This window comes from Lutra lutra, chromosome 5 (genome assembly GCF_902655055.1).
Source record: "Lutra lutra chromosome 5, mLutLut1.2, whole genome shotgun sequence".
NCBI classification, from domain to species: domain Eukaryota; kingdom Metazoa; phylum Chordata; class Mammalia; order Carnivora; family Mustelidae; genus Lutra; species Lutra lutra.
In genome coordinates, this window is record NC_062282.1 from 135,611,016 (window position 1) to 135,629,170 (window position 18,155).

Genomic DNA, 18,155 nt, shown 5'->3' on the forward strand with positions numbered 1-18,155 from the left:
CACTGTTAAAACAACTGATAAACATACTTATTCATATCTTGTAAATATGTGTAAACATCTTCAGTTAAGAGTCACAATCTTTTTCTTAATTATTCATAAAAAAATAAATATATTCTTCTTTGTGGGCCATATGGTCTCCATCACAGCCACTCAACTCTGCCTATGTAGCAAGAAAGCAACTGTAGATCATATGTAAGCAAATCGGCATGGTTGTGTTTCAGTAAGACTTAATTCACAAAACAGATGGCTAATAGGCCCTAATCTGCCAACTTCAGCTCCAGGGTATATATCTACAAGCATCATTGCTGGCCATAAGGTATGAGTGTTTTTAACTAGTGTTGGCCAAATTGCACTCAAAATGATTTTAACGATTTACATTTCTACTAGTAGTATGTGAGACTCCTGTTTCTTCTGTATGTCTCCAGCCCTTGTGAGTCAGACTTCATAATTAACAGTTGGTGGGCAATGAAACATTAGCTTGTCATTTAATTTATATTTTCTTGAATACTACTGAAGTTGAATATTCTTTCATGTATTTATTAGACTTTTGGACTTTCTGTTATTTGTTCATCTTTTTCCCATTTTCTATTATGTTAAATGTCTTACTCTTAAATATTTGAGAAATGTATTAATATCCTCTTGATACCACTTTGTTATAGATAATACATATCACAACCCCTCTCTGCAAAATCCATTGCCTATTTTAGCTTTGTGATAACAAAAATTGAGTTTTTGTTATAGAGCTAAATTAAGCATATTACCATTGTTGTGCTTTCTATGAATTATACATCTTTTCCTATGTTACAATGTTTTATTTTTACAATTAAGTCTTGCATTCTTCTCTAACATGCCATTATGTATGTTTTGGAGGTAGGGATCTAATTTTACATAGATATGCACAACTGTATGTGATTTTTATATGTGTGTATATGTAATTAGTTAATATATGACATATTTTAAATAATATGTTGGTTTTTATTAATATATGACCAATTATCTCTAACACCATATACACAGATATATGCATATTTATGTTTTTAACTAAATTACTTGTTATCTTTATTTGATACTCCACTATCTCCCCATTGATTAGTAATGCCATCTCTGGCATATGGGAAGTTTATATTTGCTGGATATTTATAGATTCTATTCCACTAGTTTTTTTAAGTTTTCTCTGTGCCTGCACTGATACCACATTTGTTTTATTTGCAGTAGTTTTCTAAATCTTGGTACCTGATAGAGCGTGTTCTCCTATTTTTATTTGTAAAATTGTGGTTATATTCTTCTGTCTGAAGTTTAGTTTGTTTCTCTAATTCAAAGAAAAGCCTGATACATTTTTTATTAGAATCACATTGAATCTATAAATTAATTTGAAGAGAATTCCTATCTTTGCAATATAAAGATTGGTTCTTGGTTGAAGGATGGACTCTGGAGCCAGACCTCCTGAGTTCTAATTTCAGACCTGCTATTTATCAGCACTGGTTTTGGGGAAATTTTCTGCCTCAGTTTTCTCATTGGTAAAATAGAATGCTAAACTGAAATGTGAGGATTAAATGAGTTAATACATGTAAAAGCATTTAGAATCTGAACATAGTAAATAATTTATATTAGGTGTTATTAATTTTGTATCTCCATTCATTTAGGGGTAATATTATGTCCCTCAATAAACTTTTGTAGTATCCTCTATAAAGATTTTATATATCTTTTTTATTATTCCTAGGTACATAATTTTTGTTACTATTATGAATGATTTACTATAATTACTAAATTACATTTAAGCAGTAAGTATCTAGTGACCTTCCAGAACAGTTTTATTAAATCATCTCAGTAGTTTAAGATTTTCTTGCATTTTTCTTGCATTTTCTATATAAACTGTCAAATGGTAATTTTTTTTTGCCCTTTACTGTTTTTTGTTTTTCTCTTTATATTGCATAAGAACTCAAATTCATCTTTGATAAGAAGCAGTGATACTGGCCTATCTTATTATGACTAAAGGGACAACTCCTAAAATTTCACTGTTAAGTGTATTGTTTACTCAGTTTTTGATAGATACTGTTCCTCAAGTTAAGGAATTTACCTTCTATTCCCAGTTTGTTGAGAGTTATCCTGAATCTGTATTCAACTGTATTACTCTTACAGTTTTTTTAAAACAGATTTTCAAAAGTTACACCAACTACATTGCCCTGAACTGTTAAGCACTTGTTACTAAGCATAGTTTTGCCAATATTCAATGTTATCATGTAAAAAAAGGAAAGAAATGTTACTAGCTTCTTCCATTTTCTTTCCTTTTTTAATTTTTAATATTTTATTTATTTATTTGACAGATAGGCAGTGAGAAAGGGAACACAAGCAGGGGGAGTGGGAAAGGGAGAAGCAGGCTTCCCGCAGAGCAGGGAGCCGGATGCGGGGCTTGATCCCAGGACCCTGGGATCATGACCTGAGCCAAAGGCAGATACTTAACCAAATGAGCCACCCAGGCGCCCCAAGGCTTCTTCCATTTTCATTTTGAGAAACAGAAGCACAAAGATAGTGTTGTTAGAAATCCTCTACCACAGTGGGTATTAAAACATAGAAAGACTTCAAGATTTAGTGACATATTGGCAATACAGAAACCAAGAGGAATACTAAATACAGTTTCCTACTTTCATTTTTTTTTAAAGATTTTATTTATTTGTTTGACAGAGTGATCACAAGTAGGCAGAGAGGCAGGCAGAGAGAGAGAAGGAAGCAGGCTTCCTGCTGAGCAGAGAGCCAAATGTGGGGCTCTATCCCAGGACCCTGAGATCATGACCTGAGTTGAAGGCAGAGGCTTAACCCACTGAGCTACCCAGGAACCCCCTTACTTTCATATTTTAAATATTAAAATTTTTAATGTAAGATTTTATTGGTGGACCCCCGCCCCCTAACCCCCAGCTCCTGGGCTGTGCTTCTAAGGAACCCATCAAGCAGCTTTAGTCCCAGCGCTCTAGGGCCCCTCCCATAGAAGACTAGGACACAAAAAGCTTGCTGGTGCTGCTCCCCAGCTCTGCGCTATGGGGACACTTGCCCTCTCCAGTACTCTCTTAGCTAGAGCCCATATGAGGCAGTGCCAGAGGACTGGTTGTGTGCAGGCAGTCCCTACAGTGGCCAGCACTACTCCACAGTGACTCCTACCCCAAAGAAAGGGAAAGATAACCACACATACAAGTCAGAGGAGACCCCAGCAGTGGACTGGAAGCAGGCAGGTGGTTTGACAACACAGAGGAAGGACACAGCAGTCTGGTGCTACTGCATCTCTAGCAAATAGCTGGTCTGGCTCAAGTCAAGTCCAAGGCATCCCAGACTGGCCCCTAACACTACAGAAACCAGACTCTGCCTACAACTGGTAGCGAGCCATTGCAGCTGGCTGGACTGAAGGAAAAGGCAGCTCAGCCCACAACAGCAGGGCATACGCATCTCACATAGGAGATACCCCTAAAGTACCAGGCTCTGGTGAACAGGGGACACAGTGGAGCACTGCAGGACCTCTTCTTCATAAGACCATTTGGTTTCAGGTGCAGGAAACAGGGCTGTCTTTCCTAACACAGAGAAACAGATACAGAGAGTAAGACAAAATTAGATAGAAGAATATGTCTTAAATGAAACAATAGGATAAAAATCACAGCTAAAGACCTAAGCAAAACAGAGATACATAATATGCCTGAGAATTCAAAGAAATTATCATTAATATACTCACTGTACTTGATGAGAAAAGAGTGGAGGACATCACTGAGACCCTTAACAATGAGATAAAAAAAGAACCAGTCAGAGATGAAGAACACATTAAATGAAATAAAAATACTCTAGATGGAATACATAGTAGAAGCAGAAGAATGAATCAGTGACTTGCAGAACAGAGTAGTGGAAAGTAATCAAGCTGAGCAGATGAGAGAAAAAATTACGCAAAATGAGAATAGACTCAAGGAACTCATTGATACCATCAAGTATAATAACATGTGCATTATGGAGATCCCAGAAGGAGAAGAGAGAGAAAAGGGGGGCAGAAAATTTATTTGAAGAGAAAATAGCTGAAAACTAACTGAGTGGGGAAGGAAACAAATCTACATCCAGCAGGCACAGAGATCCCCCAACTAAATCAGCCCAGCAAGGTCCACACCAAGACACTTAGTAAGTAAGATGGCAAAGAGTAGTGATGAAGAGAGAATTTTAAAAGCAGCAAGAGAGAAGAAACCGGTTACATATGAGAGAAACCCTATAAAGCTATCAGTGGATTTTTCAGCAGAATTTTTTTAGGACAGAGAGGAGTAGCATGATATATTCAAAGTGGGAAAAAAAAATCCTGCAACCAAGAATATCCAGCAAGCCTATCACTCAGAATAGAAGGAGAAATAATTTCCCAGACAAACAAAGGTAAAGGAATTCATTACCACTAAACCAGCCCTACAAGAAAAGTTTAAAGGGGACTTTTCAAGTGGAACAGAAAGACCAAGCAGAAAGGAAAAAGTAAGGAAAGTAGGAAACACAAAAGTAGTAAAAATAAGTATATCTATCAGGCAAAGGGGGATGCCTGAGTGGCTTAGTTGGTTAAGCATCTGCCTTTGGCTTAGGTCTGGATCCCAGGGTCCTGGGATGGAGTCCCACATCGGGCTCCTTGATTAGCAGGGAGCCTTCTCCCTCTGCCTGCTGTTCCCCCTGCTTGTGTGTCCTCTCTCTTTCTCTCTCTCTCTCTTTCTCTCTGGTGAATAAATAAAATCTTTTTTAAAAAATCAGTCAAAGGACTCACAAAATAAAAGGATATAAAGTATGATATCATATACCTAAAATATAGAAAAGAGAGGAGTAAAGAATGGGTTCAACCTTAAGTGGCCATCATCTTAATATAGACTTCTCTGTATATGAGATGATGCATACAAACCAAATGGTAACTACCAATCAAAAACCAGTAATATTCAAAAATAAAGAGAAAGGAATCCAAGTATATTACTCAAAAAAGTCAACTAGTTTTAAGAAGAGAGCAAGACAAGAAAGGAATGGAGAAAAAATACACAAACAACCATAAAACAAGTAACAAAATGACAATAAATACATACCTATCAATAATTACTTGGAATGTAAATGGACTAAATGCTCCAAAAATAAGACAGGGTGACAGAATGGATTAAAAAAAAAAAAAAAAAAAAAAAACCACGACCCATCTATATGCTGCCTACAAGAGACTCTTTTCAGACCTAAAGACATAATGCAGATTGAAAGTGAAGGGCTAGAGAAGCATTCATCATGTAAATGGATGTGAAAGGGAAGCTGATGAGATAGCAATACTTCTATCTGACAAAATAGACTTTGAAATAAAGACTGTAACAAAAGACAGAGAAGGACACTATATAATCATTAAGTAGATAATACAGCAGGGAAATCTAACAATTGTAAATATTTATGGATTCAATATGGGAGCACCTAAGTATTTAAAGGAGTTAAAAACAAACATAAAGAAAGTGATAGATGGTAATGCAATAATAGTAAGGGATTTTGAAACCCCACTTATATTAAATGGGCAGATCATCCAAACAGAAAATGAAGAAGAAACAGAGGCTTTGAATGACACATTGGACTCGGAGGATTCAACAGATAAATTCAGAACATTCCATCCTAAAACAGCAAAATACGCATTCTTCTCAAGTATAGATGGAACATTCTCCAGAATAGATCACATATTAGGCTACAAAAAAGTCTCAGCAAAGTCAAAAAGATCAAAGTCAACCCATGCATCATTTCTGACCACAACACTAGGAGAGTAGAAATGAACCACAAGAAAAAATCTGGAAGGACCACAAATACATGGAGGCTAAATAACATGCTACTAAACAATGAATGGGGTCCACTAAGAAATCAAAGAGAAAACCAATACATGAAAACAAATAAAAATGAAAAAATGATGGTCCAAAATCTTTGGGATGCAGCAAAAGCTATTCTAAAAGGGAAGTTTATAGCAATACAGGCCTACCTCAAGATGCATGAAAAATCTTAAAAAAAAAAAACTGACCTTACGCCTAAAGGAGGTAAAACAGAAGAACAAACAAAACCCAGTGTCAGTAGAAGGAAGGAAATAACAAAAATTAGAGTAGAAATAAACAAAATAGAAATTTAAACAAGCAGTAGAACAGATTGATGAAACCAGGAGCTGGTTCTTTGAAAAGATCAACAAAATGCACAAACCTTAAGCTAGACTCATTAAAGAAAGAGAGAGAGGTGATTCAAATAAAATCAGAAATGAAAGAGGAGAGATAACAGCTGACACCACAGAAATACAAAGGATTATAAGAATGTTATGAAAAATTATATGCCAACAAGTTGTACAACCTAAAAGAAATGGATAAATTCCTAGAAATACAGTTTTCCAAAATTGAATCAGGAAGAAATAGAAAATTGGAACAGACAGGTTACCAGCAATGAAATTGAATTAGTAATCAAAAGACTCCCAGCAAACAAGTCCAGACGAGATGACTTCATAGCAAAATTCTACCAAATATTTAAAGAAAAATTTAATACCTCTTCTCAAACTATTCCAAATGACAGAAAAGGAAGGAAAACTTCTAAATTTATTCTACAAGGAATGCATTACCCTGATACCAAAACCAGATAAAGACACTAGAGAAAGAACTACAGGCCGGTAACTGTGGTGGACATAGATGCAGAATTCCCCAACATAATATTAGCAAATTGAATTCAAGTTTAAAAAAACTATTCACCACTATCAAGTGGGATTTATTTCCAGGATGCAAAGGTGGTTGGATATTCATAAATCAATCAATGCGATTCATCACATTAATAAGATTAAGAATAAAAACCATATATGATCATTTCAATAGATGTAAAAACAAAAAAAGCATTTGACAAAGTACAACATCCATTCATGATAAAAACCCTCCACAAAGTAGATCTAGGGGGAACATACCTCAACATAATAAAGCCCTTATATGAAAAATCCAGAGTTAACATCATTCTCCATGGGGAAAAACTGAGTTTTTCCCCTAAGATCAAGAACAAGACAAGGATATCCACTCTCACTTTTATTAACATAATACTGGAAGTCCTAGCCATAGCAATGGAACAAGAAAAAGGGATAAAAGGCATTTAGATTGTTAAGGAAGAAGTAAAACGTTCAGTGTTTGCAGGTGACATGATACTGAATATAGAAAACCCTAAAGACTCCACCCAAAAACCACTAGAATTAATAAACAAATTCAGAAAGGTCCCAGGATACAAAATCACTGTATAGAAATTAGTTGCATTTCTATACACTAATAATGAAGCAACAGAAAGAGAAATTAAGAAAGCAATCCCATGGGGCGCCTGGGTGGCTCAGTGGGTTAAAGCCTCTGTTTTCGGCTGGGGTCGTGATCTCAGGGTCCTGGTATCGAGCCCCGCGTCAGGCTCTCCGCTTGGCGGGGAGCCTGCTTCCTTCTCTCTCTCTGCCTGCCTCTCTGCCTACTTGTGATCTCTGTCAAATAAATAAATTAAAAAAAAAAAAAAGCAATCCCATTACATTTGCAGCAAAGATAATAAAATACCTAGGAATAAACTTAACTTATAAACTCAGCTTAAGGATATGAAAGACCTGTACTCTGAAAACTATAGAACATTGATGAAAGAAACCGAAGATGACACAAAAAATGGAAAGACATTCCATGCTTGTGGATTGAGAGGACAAATATTGTTAAGATATCCATACTACCCAAAGTGAAGTACACATTTAATGCAATGGCTATCCAAATACCAATAGCATTTTTCACAGAACTAGAACAAACAGTTCTAAAATGTGTATGGAACCGCAAAAGACCTGAATAGCCAAAACGATCTTGAAAAAGGAAAAAACTGGAAGTATCACAATTCCAGATTTCAAGTTATACTACAAAGCTGTAGTAATCAGAACAGTAGGGCACTGGCACAAAAAGAGACAGATCGGTGGAACGGGATAGAAAGCCCAGAAACAAATCCACAATTATACGGTCAATTAATTTTCAACAAAAAAGGCAAGAATATGCAATGGGAAAGAGACAGTCTCTTCAACAAATGGTATTGGGAAAACTGGACCACTTTCTTACACCATACACAAAACTGAATTCAAAATGTGAGACTCATAACCATAAAAATCCTAAAAGAGCATAGGCAGTAATTTCTCTGACTATAGCAACTTTCTTTTTTAATTAAAGATATTTATTTATTTATTTATTTATTTAACAGAGCAAGAGATACTTTCTCACTTCCACTTATGTTCATGAAATTAAAGCAAAATCTTGGTTTTAACATCATTGTGATCCAAGGTTTGGGAATAAAAATAATGTTTAGCTACAGAAGGTATTTGGGAAAGGTACAGCTGAAAGGTACTAATTAATGTCTTGTAATAGGAATAACTCTTGAACAGGCTAATGCTACTGTTTAAACCCCGATATCTACTAAAACAAATCAGATGGTCCTCCCCTTCACGCATATGCTTCCATGTGTACATGAGTCTACACATTACCATGCTTTCTATAACTCTGTTACATTATACTGGCATCTGGATTAGGATAAAGATCAAGTTTAGGTGTAATTTTCAATTTCTTGAACTGTTTTTTTTTGTTTTGTTTTTTGTTTTTTTTTTTCTTTTTTTTTTTTTTTTAGCAGGCTCCCTGCTGAGCAGAGAGCCCGATGCGGGGCTCGATCCCAAGACTCCGGGATCATGACCTGAGCCAAAGGCAGCAGCTTAACCCACTGAGCCACCCAGGCGCCCCTCTTGAACTGTTTTTTGAGAATAACTTAAATACAAATTTTTTTACCATCTGCATCATGCAATTTGATGTATGACTTATATATTTACCATTTTCCTAAACAAATCTATCATATAAAATTATACTTATTAAAAAATTGAACTGCCACGATATGTCACCAGTGTGTGAATAAATGTACAAACTGCTTTTATTTTATTTTATTTTTTTTTAAAGATTTTATTTATTTATTTGACAGAGAGAGATCACAAGTAGATGGAGAGGCAGGCAGAGAGAGAGAGAGGGAAGCAGGCTCCCTGCTGAGCAGAGAGCCCGATGTGGGTCTCGATCCCAGGACCCTGAGATCATGACCCGAGCCGAAGGCAGCGGCTTAACCCACTGAGCCACCCAGGCGCCCTACAAACTGCTTTTATAAGAATGATTTAGCGTAACCCTGAGCTATTAAATGATAGCCATAGTATGACTGTTTATACTAATGTTTTTAATAAAATTAGATCTGATTTGGTCACTTACTTTCTTTTAGCGAAGAGTAACCAGAATTCAACAAATAGAGAAGGATATACTTCGTATACGACAACTTTTACAGTCCCAAGCAACAGAAGCAGAGGTTAGTAAACTGTGTTTGTTTGTTTGTTTGTTTATAGATATAAATATAGTTGTTTTAAGATAATAAAATATGTCTAATTAATGTGGCATCATTGAAATATAGATGTTCTAGAGAATTGAGACACTTCATAAGGTTGTTCATGAAATTAAGTGAATTATCAAGAACCTTGACTATGTTGATCTTTTAATAACTCCTACCCAGTTAAAATCTATAGAGCCATAAATACAAATGCTTTACTTAAGTCATCAGATTACATAAAATCAGATAACTAACTTAATTTGGCTATTATCAACTAGTAAATAAGCTATTATCTCTCTGTAATTCATGATTAAAATTGATCATACAAATTTATTTATGCTTGCTCTACAATCCTCATTAAAATTACAATAAAAGGATAAAATGAAAAAGACATAAAGACAGGGAAGGTAACAATAAAATTGGGGGAGTTGGAAAGCAGGTAAATAAATGCATGATTTTAGTATATGGTAGTGAATTAAATCCCTAAGCCAGCAGTAGGGGGTCTTGAAGCAACTTGTTTTATACTAGAGTCCTAAAGGGTTCCAAAATAGGTACCTCTGTATGTGAGGCTAAAATTTTAGTTAGAGGATGATTGAAAATTTGTTAAGAAGCAGGTGGAGCCTCCAGAGGCTGTCTTGAACTCTCATTAGTGGGTATCTTCGTTCCAATCCCAGCAAAAGAAGAGGAAGGGTCTTTAGATAGGGGTAACCCTAGTGTAACTGAAGTTGGGATATCATACTAAAAACTGAAATAAGTAAAAATTTTCTCACTGAATGTTGAAACCCTCACTGGCATCCAGGCTTATAATATAGGCAAGTTCCTAGCAACTGCTTCTCTAAGAAATGTGACTAACCCAAGAAAATAGACCTAAAGGTACTGATATTGGAAGATTCCCCAATAAAACAACCCAGCCAGACCACCCTATAGAGTAGCTGTAGTTGCCAGGTTGCCAGTCTTCATCCCTCATGCATAGAACATCACTTAACCTTTTCATAAGTAGCCCATTCTGAAGTAGGGATGGACAATTAAAGACTACCAGACTAATGGAAAAAGACAGTATGCAGAGAGAACACTTTAAAACCTAAAACTAACATTAATATTCTCATAAAAGGAAATGCATCCACAATGGTAGGAAACAGTAGTACATAAAAAGAACATTCAGAGAATTCAAGAAGTTGTTCTTGGGAATTAAAAATATGGTGTTAGCAGAAATGAAAGACAGACTTCTCAGAAAATAGACCAGAAAGGTATGAAATGGAAAACAGAGGTGAGAAAATCAAAGGATCATTCCTGGAGGGTTCACTAGCCAAATAAAAAGGAGTTCCAGAAAGAGAATGGAGGAGCTAGAGAGGGGAAATAATCACAGAAATAAAATACCCTAGAATCGAGGGGCATAGTGTTCCAAATAAAATGGTCTTTTCAGTATCCAATACCACAGATAAAAAGAATCCCACAGCAGGCACATGGCACAGTTTCATTTCACTAGGAATAAAAAGAAAGTCCTAAAACATTCTAGAGAAGGAGAGGAAAACAAGAAAAAGAAAACAGGAATGTAAATGTCTTTAGTTATATAAACAGCAACACTGGAAGCTGGGAAGCACATACCAATTTCTTAAGATTTCTGAAAGAAAATTATTTCCAGCTATATTCTAACACCTGTTCTCTGACACCGCTCGGTGTCCCGTAATTCTGTTCAGTTCTGACACTAACTACCCAGAGAGCAGAGTGCAGACCTTCCATTTAAGAATAAAGTCATTCACAAGACTGACGTTACTGCAGACACCAGCTCCAAGTGTCAGCTGTCCCCAAGCCACCTGTACTCTGCCCAGCTTGCTGTAAATTCTACTGCAAGTGGGTATATTCTAATACAATTCAATTCTGACACTTAACTACCTGGAGTGAACATAGCCTATACAGGTTAATGGCAGAGTGCTTCAGAAGACTACCCCTCCGCAAGCTACCCATACTTCTGCCCAACTGGCTACAAATTAGGGGTTTCCCACATCCCCCTAGGTTTATTAATTTATTGGAGTGACTCAGAACTCACTGGAATTACTACACATACAATTGCAGTTTTATTATAGAGGATACAGATCAGGAACAGCCAAATGATGAGACCAATGTAGGGTAAGATCTGGGGAAAGGTAGGGATAAAGAATGCAGAGCTTCTGTGCTCTCATAGATTCTCAACAGGTCATTCTCCCAGCACATCAGTATATTCATCAATCAGGAAGCTCCACTGAGCTTTAGCATCCACAGTTTTATTGGGGTTTCATTATGTAGGCGTGCTTGATTAAATAGGTGGCTATGTGATGGACCTCAGTTTCCAGACCCTCTCTTACTCCTTTCTGGAAGTCAGTCTGGCCCGGAGTTCCCACCTTCTAGTCACGTGGTTGGTTGTTTTCCTATATGCCTGACTCTTAATATCATAGGAACTTTGACTTTAGTACATCCGAATCTGAAATATGCAGAAACGTGTATTTGCTAAGTAGGCATTTTAAGTACAAGTACTATGAAGTCATATTCCTAAAAGCAGTTTAACTTGGCTCTCTTAAGCCAATAAAAACTAGATATTTGTAATATAAGGAATAAATGTCCATTTTGCAGTGTTGACTCTTAAGGACTGGAGGGAAAAAGAACAATATCTCTGCTCCTTTTTCAGTCTCACGGGTATCGTTGTTTGTCAGTATTCTGGTTGTTGCCACTCCTTTGACTTTTCAGTGTAGTTTATCTTTTTTCCCCCCTTGATTAAATGTATTACGCTCTATTTTTTGAATTATTTTTAAAGAGGCAGCCTTTTGTTTTTATTGAGCAGCACTACATTTTATATTTTCAAATTATTTTCTCAAATTAATTTCCAATAATTTCTCCACCATGAAGCGTATTGCATATAGCATTGTCTTTGTCCTACCTGTTGACAACTCTGGTTTAGGGTCTAGATGCAGTATGTAATTCAGGTGATGTAATTATTGCACATGATTCAAATATCAAAAATTACAAAAAGATACGTAAAACAGCCAGTTCTACCCCTTTCTTGTGTATCTCTTCAGAAAAGCTGGATTACTTATCGACAAGCAAATACACTTAGGGGAGATCAAAAAGATGGGATCTGTGGGGAGAATTGTAGGGTGGTTGTAAAATCTTTAGAAAATAGCCAGTGAGAAAGCCAGGTGACTCAATCAGTTGAGCATCTGTCCTCGTTTCAGCTCAGGTCCTGAGATCGAAGCCCGTCTCAGGCTCTGCTTTCTGCAGGGCAGCTGCTAGAAGATTCTCTGTCTTGTTCTTGCTCTCAAATAAATAAGTAAATAACTCTTTAAAAAAGAAAGAAAGAAAGAAAGAAAGAAAGAAAAAGAAAATAACCAGTGAGAAATATTTATTAAAATCCTATACAAAGTATTTTTATAACTATTAGTAAGGAGACAGCTCAATTTAAAAATGGGCAAAAGATTTTAATAGACATTTCACCAGAAAAGGTACAGCAATGGCTGGTAAGCACATGAAACTATGCTTACCGTCATTAGTCATTCAGGAAATGCAAATCAAAACCACAGTGAGCTACCAGTTTATACCCATTAGGATGGCTATAATCATAAAGACAGTTAATAAGCATTGGAAAGGATGTGAATAAATAGAAGCTGTCATACTTTGCTATTGGGAATGGAAAATGTACAGCCACTTGGAAAACAGTTTGGCAGTTACTTAAAATACTAAACATAGAGTTACCATGTGATCCAGCAATTCCACTTCAAGGTACCTATCCAAGAGACATGAAAACATACATTCACACACAGACTCTAACTTGAATGTTCATAGCAGTATTATTCATAGTAACCCCCAAAGTAGAAACACTGCAAACGGGGATCAGCTGGTGAATGATTAACACGATGTGGTATATCTTTACAACTGAATACTGTTCTGCAAGAAAAAAGAACAGATTGGTGATACATGCTGTAACATGGATCAAGCTCAAAAACATGCTAAGTAAAAGAAACCGGACATGTAAGTCTGCATGTTTCATTTGTAAGAAATGTCCAGAATAGTCAAATTTATAAAGACAGGAAGTAGTTCAGCCAGGGACATGGGTGGGAATGAGGATTAACTAAAACGAGCACCAGGGATTCTATTAGAATGATCAAAATGTTCTAAAACTGGATTATGGTGATCCTTGGTACACTTAGAAAAAATGGTACCCTTGGGGTGCCTGGGTGGCTCAGTGGGTTAAGCCTCTGCCTTCGGCTCAGGTCATGATCTCAGGGTCCTGGGATTGAGCCCCGAGTTGGGCTTTCTGCTCAGTGGGGAGCCTGCTTCCCCCCTCTCTCCCTGCCTGCCTCTCTGCCTACTTGTGATCTCTCTCCGTCAAGTAAATACATAAAATCTTTTTTTAAAAAAATGGTACCCTTAGGGACGCCTGGGTGGCTCAGTTGGTTGGACGACTGCCTTCGGCTCAGGTCATGATCCTGGAGTCCCGGGATCGAGTCCCGCATCGGGCTCCCGGCTCCGCGGGGAGTCTGCTTCTCTCTCTGACCTTCTCCTCGCTCATGCTCTCTCTCACTGTCTCTCTCTCAAATAAATAAATAAAATCTTTAAAAATTAAAAAAAAAAATGGTACCCTTAAATGGGTGAATGTTGTGGTGTGCAAATATCTCAACAATTTTTTTTTTTTAACTTTTTTCAAGCCCTAGGGTAGAAAAATTAGGGGAAGTTTGTCCAGCGACTCTGGAAATGAGGATGCTAGTTAGGATTATTCTTTCATAGGAATCAGCAACAGTTTCTTTGCCTTCAATGTTGGACAATGGTAAAGAGTGTTCACTTCAATATACTGAAATTGGACCATGGTAAAGAGTGCAGGCAGGCCTAGGACCAGTAAAAGAATAAAAGGAAGTAAATAACAAATAAGGAAAGAAAATAAAGATAGTAAGTGTTAAATACTAGTTTGCGTCCTGGAGTCAGGCTTGTGATCCCAGCTCTGAATCTGCCATTACTAGGTATAAGACCTAAAGCCAGGTACTAATCTTCTCTGTGCCTCAGTTTCTTTATCTGTAAACTGGGGATAATAATAATACCTACCTCACAGAGTTGGTATGAGGCTTAAATAAATCAGTAGATGCCAAGTGATTAGTGCAGAGTAAACATTAGACTTTTTTTTTAACTTGATCATATTCATCATTCTATCATCAGATGGACCTCTTAACTTCAGGACTACTGTGTTTCTGTGGATCGTCCATTCTGCTTTTCTTGGAAGTGACTTTACTAATCTCCCTCAATAATTACATCTCCTCCTTCATAGAGAAAACATTTCCTGTTGTCAGAACTGCCTTTTCTTCCTGTCAGGAGACGTTCTGCCTTCTTGTGTGTGCTTTGGATTTTCAACTCCTGTCTTTTAAGAACTTCTTACTCATCTCTTTTTTCTCACATATTTATCTTCTTTCTCTTCTGTGACAGCTTTGCATTGACGTTTAAACACACTCAGATTTTATCTTTCAAAATATAAAATGAACCTTCCTCAATTCTGCCTTTCCCTGAAACTACCTTCTTTGGGGGTCCCCTTACCTCCCTCATTGTCTTTTCCCATTCCCCCACTGCACAGGTGTTTCTGGATCCCAAGTCTGTATTTCCTCCCCACCGTTCACTCTTAAAACACACCAATCTAGCTAGTCTCTACTTCCATCAGCGACTTCTATATTATTAACTAACTTGATATTTTCAGTCTTCATCTTGACATTTTCTACATTATTAAACATTTCCCACTGCTTGAAATATTCTCTTGGCATTTATGGCAACACTGTTTTGTTTTTTTTCTCCCGCCTCTTTGGCTTTTTGTATGTATTCCTTAAGTCATTATTTCTTTTATCTGTGTTATCTTTCCCTTAGACCATCTGTATGCTTATAGCTTTACTTACCTTTTATACACTATTGGCTCTTAAATTCATTTTTCTAGCCCTGAGTTCCAGACTCCTAAATCTGTGTGCCTTCTTTGCATCTCCACTTAAATGTCTCAAAGACACCTTAAATCCAACATACTCAAAATGTAATTAATGATCTTCTCCTGCTAAGTCCTTCCTACCATGCCACTTCCTCCAAAAAACCCTCACTCTATTAGTATTAACTTCTGTGCAAGTGACACCATCATTATTCAGTTGTGTGAGCTAAGGAATATAGGAATAACTCTTGACACAAGATCTCTTCTATTCCATATCTATTAGTATCGAGTTCTTCAGATTTACCCCTCTGTCCCTACTTCTTTTATCCATGTCACTGCTTGCCTGGTATCAGGTACCATCATCTCACACTTAAATTTAATACATTAGCTTCCAAACTGGTCTCCTCTAAGTTTCCTACCTATTTAGACCATTTAAAATTAAAATTTGACCTTATAAAACCAATTTATATTAACTTTTCCCATTAATAGCCTCGTATCAGTTATTTGAGGGTAGAAGTGATATATGAGAATCACACTAAAATTCAACAAAATGAGTAAGATTTTTTTTTTTTTACCATCTTTTGTTCTACCTTCTGCACCATGATTTTTCTAATGTACTTGAACAAACCACCTCCTCCCTCCACCACAGGTCCTTTGCATATGATCTGTTTACCTAAAACCTTCCCCTACCTCTGTCCCTTTCCCCAGAACTCCTTTAGATTGCCGTTCAAGCAGCACTTTTTAAGATGGCTCCTTCCCAAACTGTTAAACCATGTGATATCCCTCTGCTTGTTTATTCTCACAGCGCCTATACTCTCTTCAGTGTGCTTGTCAAAGTTTTTACTTTATTGTTAGTTCTCTCATTATGGTATCCCTGATGAGACTTTGAGCTTGAGGAGTATGTAGAACAGTGTCTTATTTTGCCAGCACTATATTCTGTGGCACCTCGTACAAGTAACTAACATAAGTAGATGCTCAGTAATTACTTTTACATTGACATCTTTAATTATGTTAGTGTCAAATCTTTGTGGTTTTTGTTTGTTTGTTTTTTAAGATTTTTATTTATTTATTTGACAGAGAGAGAACACAAGTAGGCAGAGAGGCAGGCAGAGAGAGGGGAAGGGAAGCAGGCTCCCTGCTGAGCAGAGAGCCCAACGTGGGGCTCGATCCCAGCACCCCGGGATCATGACCTGAGCCGAAGGCAGAGGCTTAACCCACTGAGCCACCGAGGCGCCCCAAATCTTTGTGTTTTTAATGGGTTTTTTATTCATTTTGTCTCTCGATTTGACTTTGTAATGTTTCTACTTTTATTGAATTTGTTGAATTTTATAGTGGTATTTTCATATGATACTATTTTTTCTTCTATTTCTGATTGAGCTACCTCATTTTTGCCTATATATAACTTGACTAGTTTATTGATGGAAATATTTCATGTAAATTAACTTTTAAGTCACATTTAAATGGTCTAGGAAAGCTTGATGTTTAAGGAAATTACAGTGGAAGCCATTTTGTAATATAATTTTCCACTATTAAATACAGCAAGTTTTTAAAAATGTAATTTTTATTTTTGAGTATCATTTTCCTAGAGCCAGCAAGCACATTTGTGCTTCTATAAAAGATAATGGAAAAATTATTTTACTTCTTTGATTCTGCAGTGGTATTTTCACAGAGTGATTGCTTTATCCTGGATATAACCTATCCTGAGATGACTGCTTTTACTGGATATAATCTGTCATTTTCATTTCATATAACAGATGGTGGTTACATTAGAAAATGTTTTTGGTTTTATTCATATCAGAATCTAAGAGCTTACTGATTTCATGACTTTTTTATTAGCAGAAGATATATATGTGTATGTGTGTGTGTGTGTGTGTGTGTATAAATATACAGTATGTATTTGTAAGCTTAGGTAATAGTTTGTTATATTTGCAGCTCCATTAAATGCCAGAACCATGTGACCTTGAAGAAGAGACAATTATTTGTTCTAGTTGGGTTATATCCCTGATAGTGATGTGAGCACAGCTGGTGGAGGATGGTGTTTCTGTGAGTCTCAGAAAATCCTTTGTCTTGTGTGGCTCTAATGCTCAAGGGACACACTTCACTTTCCTCTTGCTGCAATAGTCATGAAACCGTGCTGGAGGTTATGAAGTATAAAGTGTAGTTCCATGCTTTTGTAAACCTGTATAATTGATGCATTTAAAGCTCTAATAAAGGAAAGAAAAAAAGCTGTGGGGTAAGAGAGCATTCACCATTTTTGTATGTAATGATGTTAACTCCATATTAACAGAGGTCATCTCAGAACAAGCATGAAGCTGGCTCACATGAAGCTGAGCGGCAGAATGAAGGTCAAGGAGTGGCAGAAATCAACATGGCAACTTCTGGAAGTGGTCAGGTAAATAATTTATTTTATTTTATTGTTTTTCCTTTTAATTAGCTATGTAAATATTTTTTAAAGGAATGTGGAATGAGAGTGTCCTCAGAATGATCTGTAAATCTTACTGATACCTCCAGAAGAATTCAGTGCCAAAATGCTCTGTCATTTTTCTTTATTATATCTAACAATAATGCTTTCAAAATTTCTAGGTATATTTTATAGCTCTAAATTGTGTATTTCTGTTTTAGTCTAAAATGATTAGCGTTGGGGGAGGAGGTTTTGTTTTGTTTTGTTTTTTTAAATAAATGCTAAACTGCATTTTGGTTATATATATTTGACCTAGTTATTATTGCTTGCATTGAACAGATTTGCTCTCTCTCTAAGGTGTTGTTTGCAAAGACATTTTTGTGTTTTTAAAAGTGATAAGGACTTTGTTATAATTCTTGTTTTCTGTTGTACTTCAAGTTTACATAAATCTAGAAATCCAAGTTT

The 18,155-nt window shown here is 36.4% G+C and overlaps 1 protein-coding gene across 9 annotated transcripts in view; it reads left to right on the top strand.

The window, feature by feature from the left end:
* APC (APC regulator of WNT signaling pathway) overlaps positions 1-18,155 on the top strand; it is a 142,025-nt gene that overhangs the window by 80,882 nt on the left and 42,988 nt on the right. For all 9 annotated transcript variants that reach the window (XM_047730669.1, XM_047730673.1, XM_047730675.1 and 6 more), the window contains 2 exons: positions 9,268-9,351; positions 17,577-17,681. In XM_047730669.1, the coding sequence (XP_047586625.1) occupies positions 9,268-9,351; positions 17,577-17,681 (189 nt within the window). The remainder of the gene's footprint in view (positions 1-9,267; positions 9,352-17,576; positions 17,682-18,155) is intronic.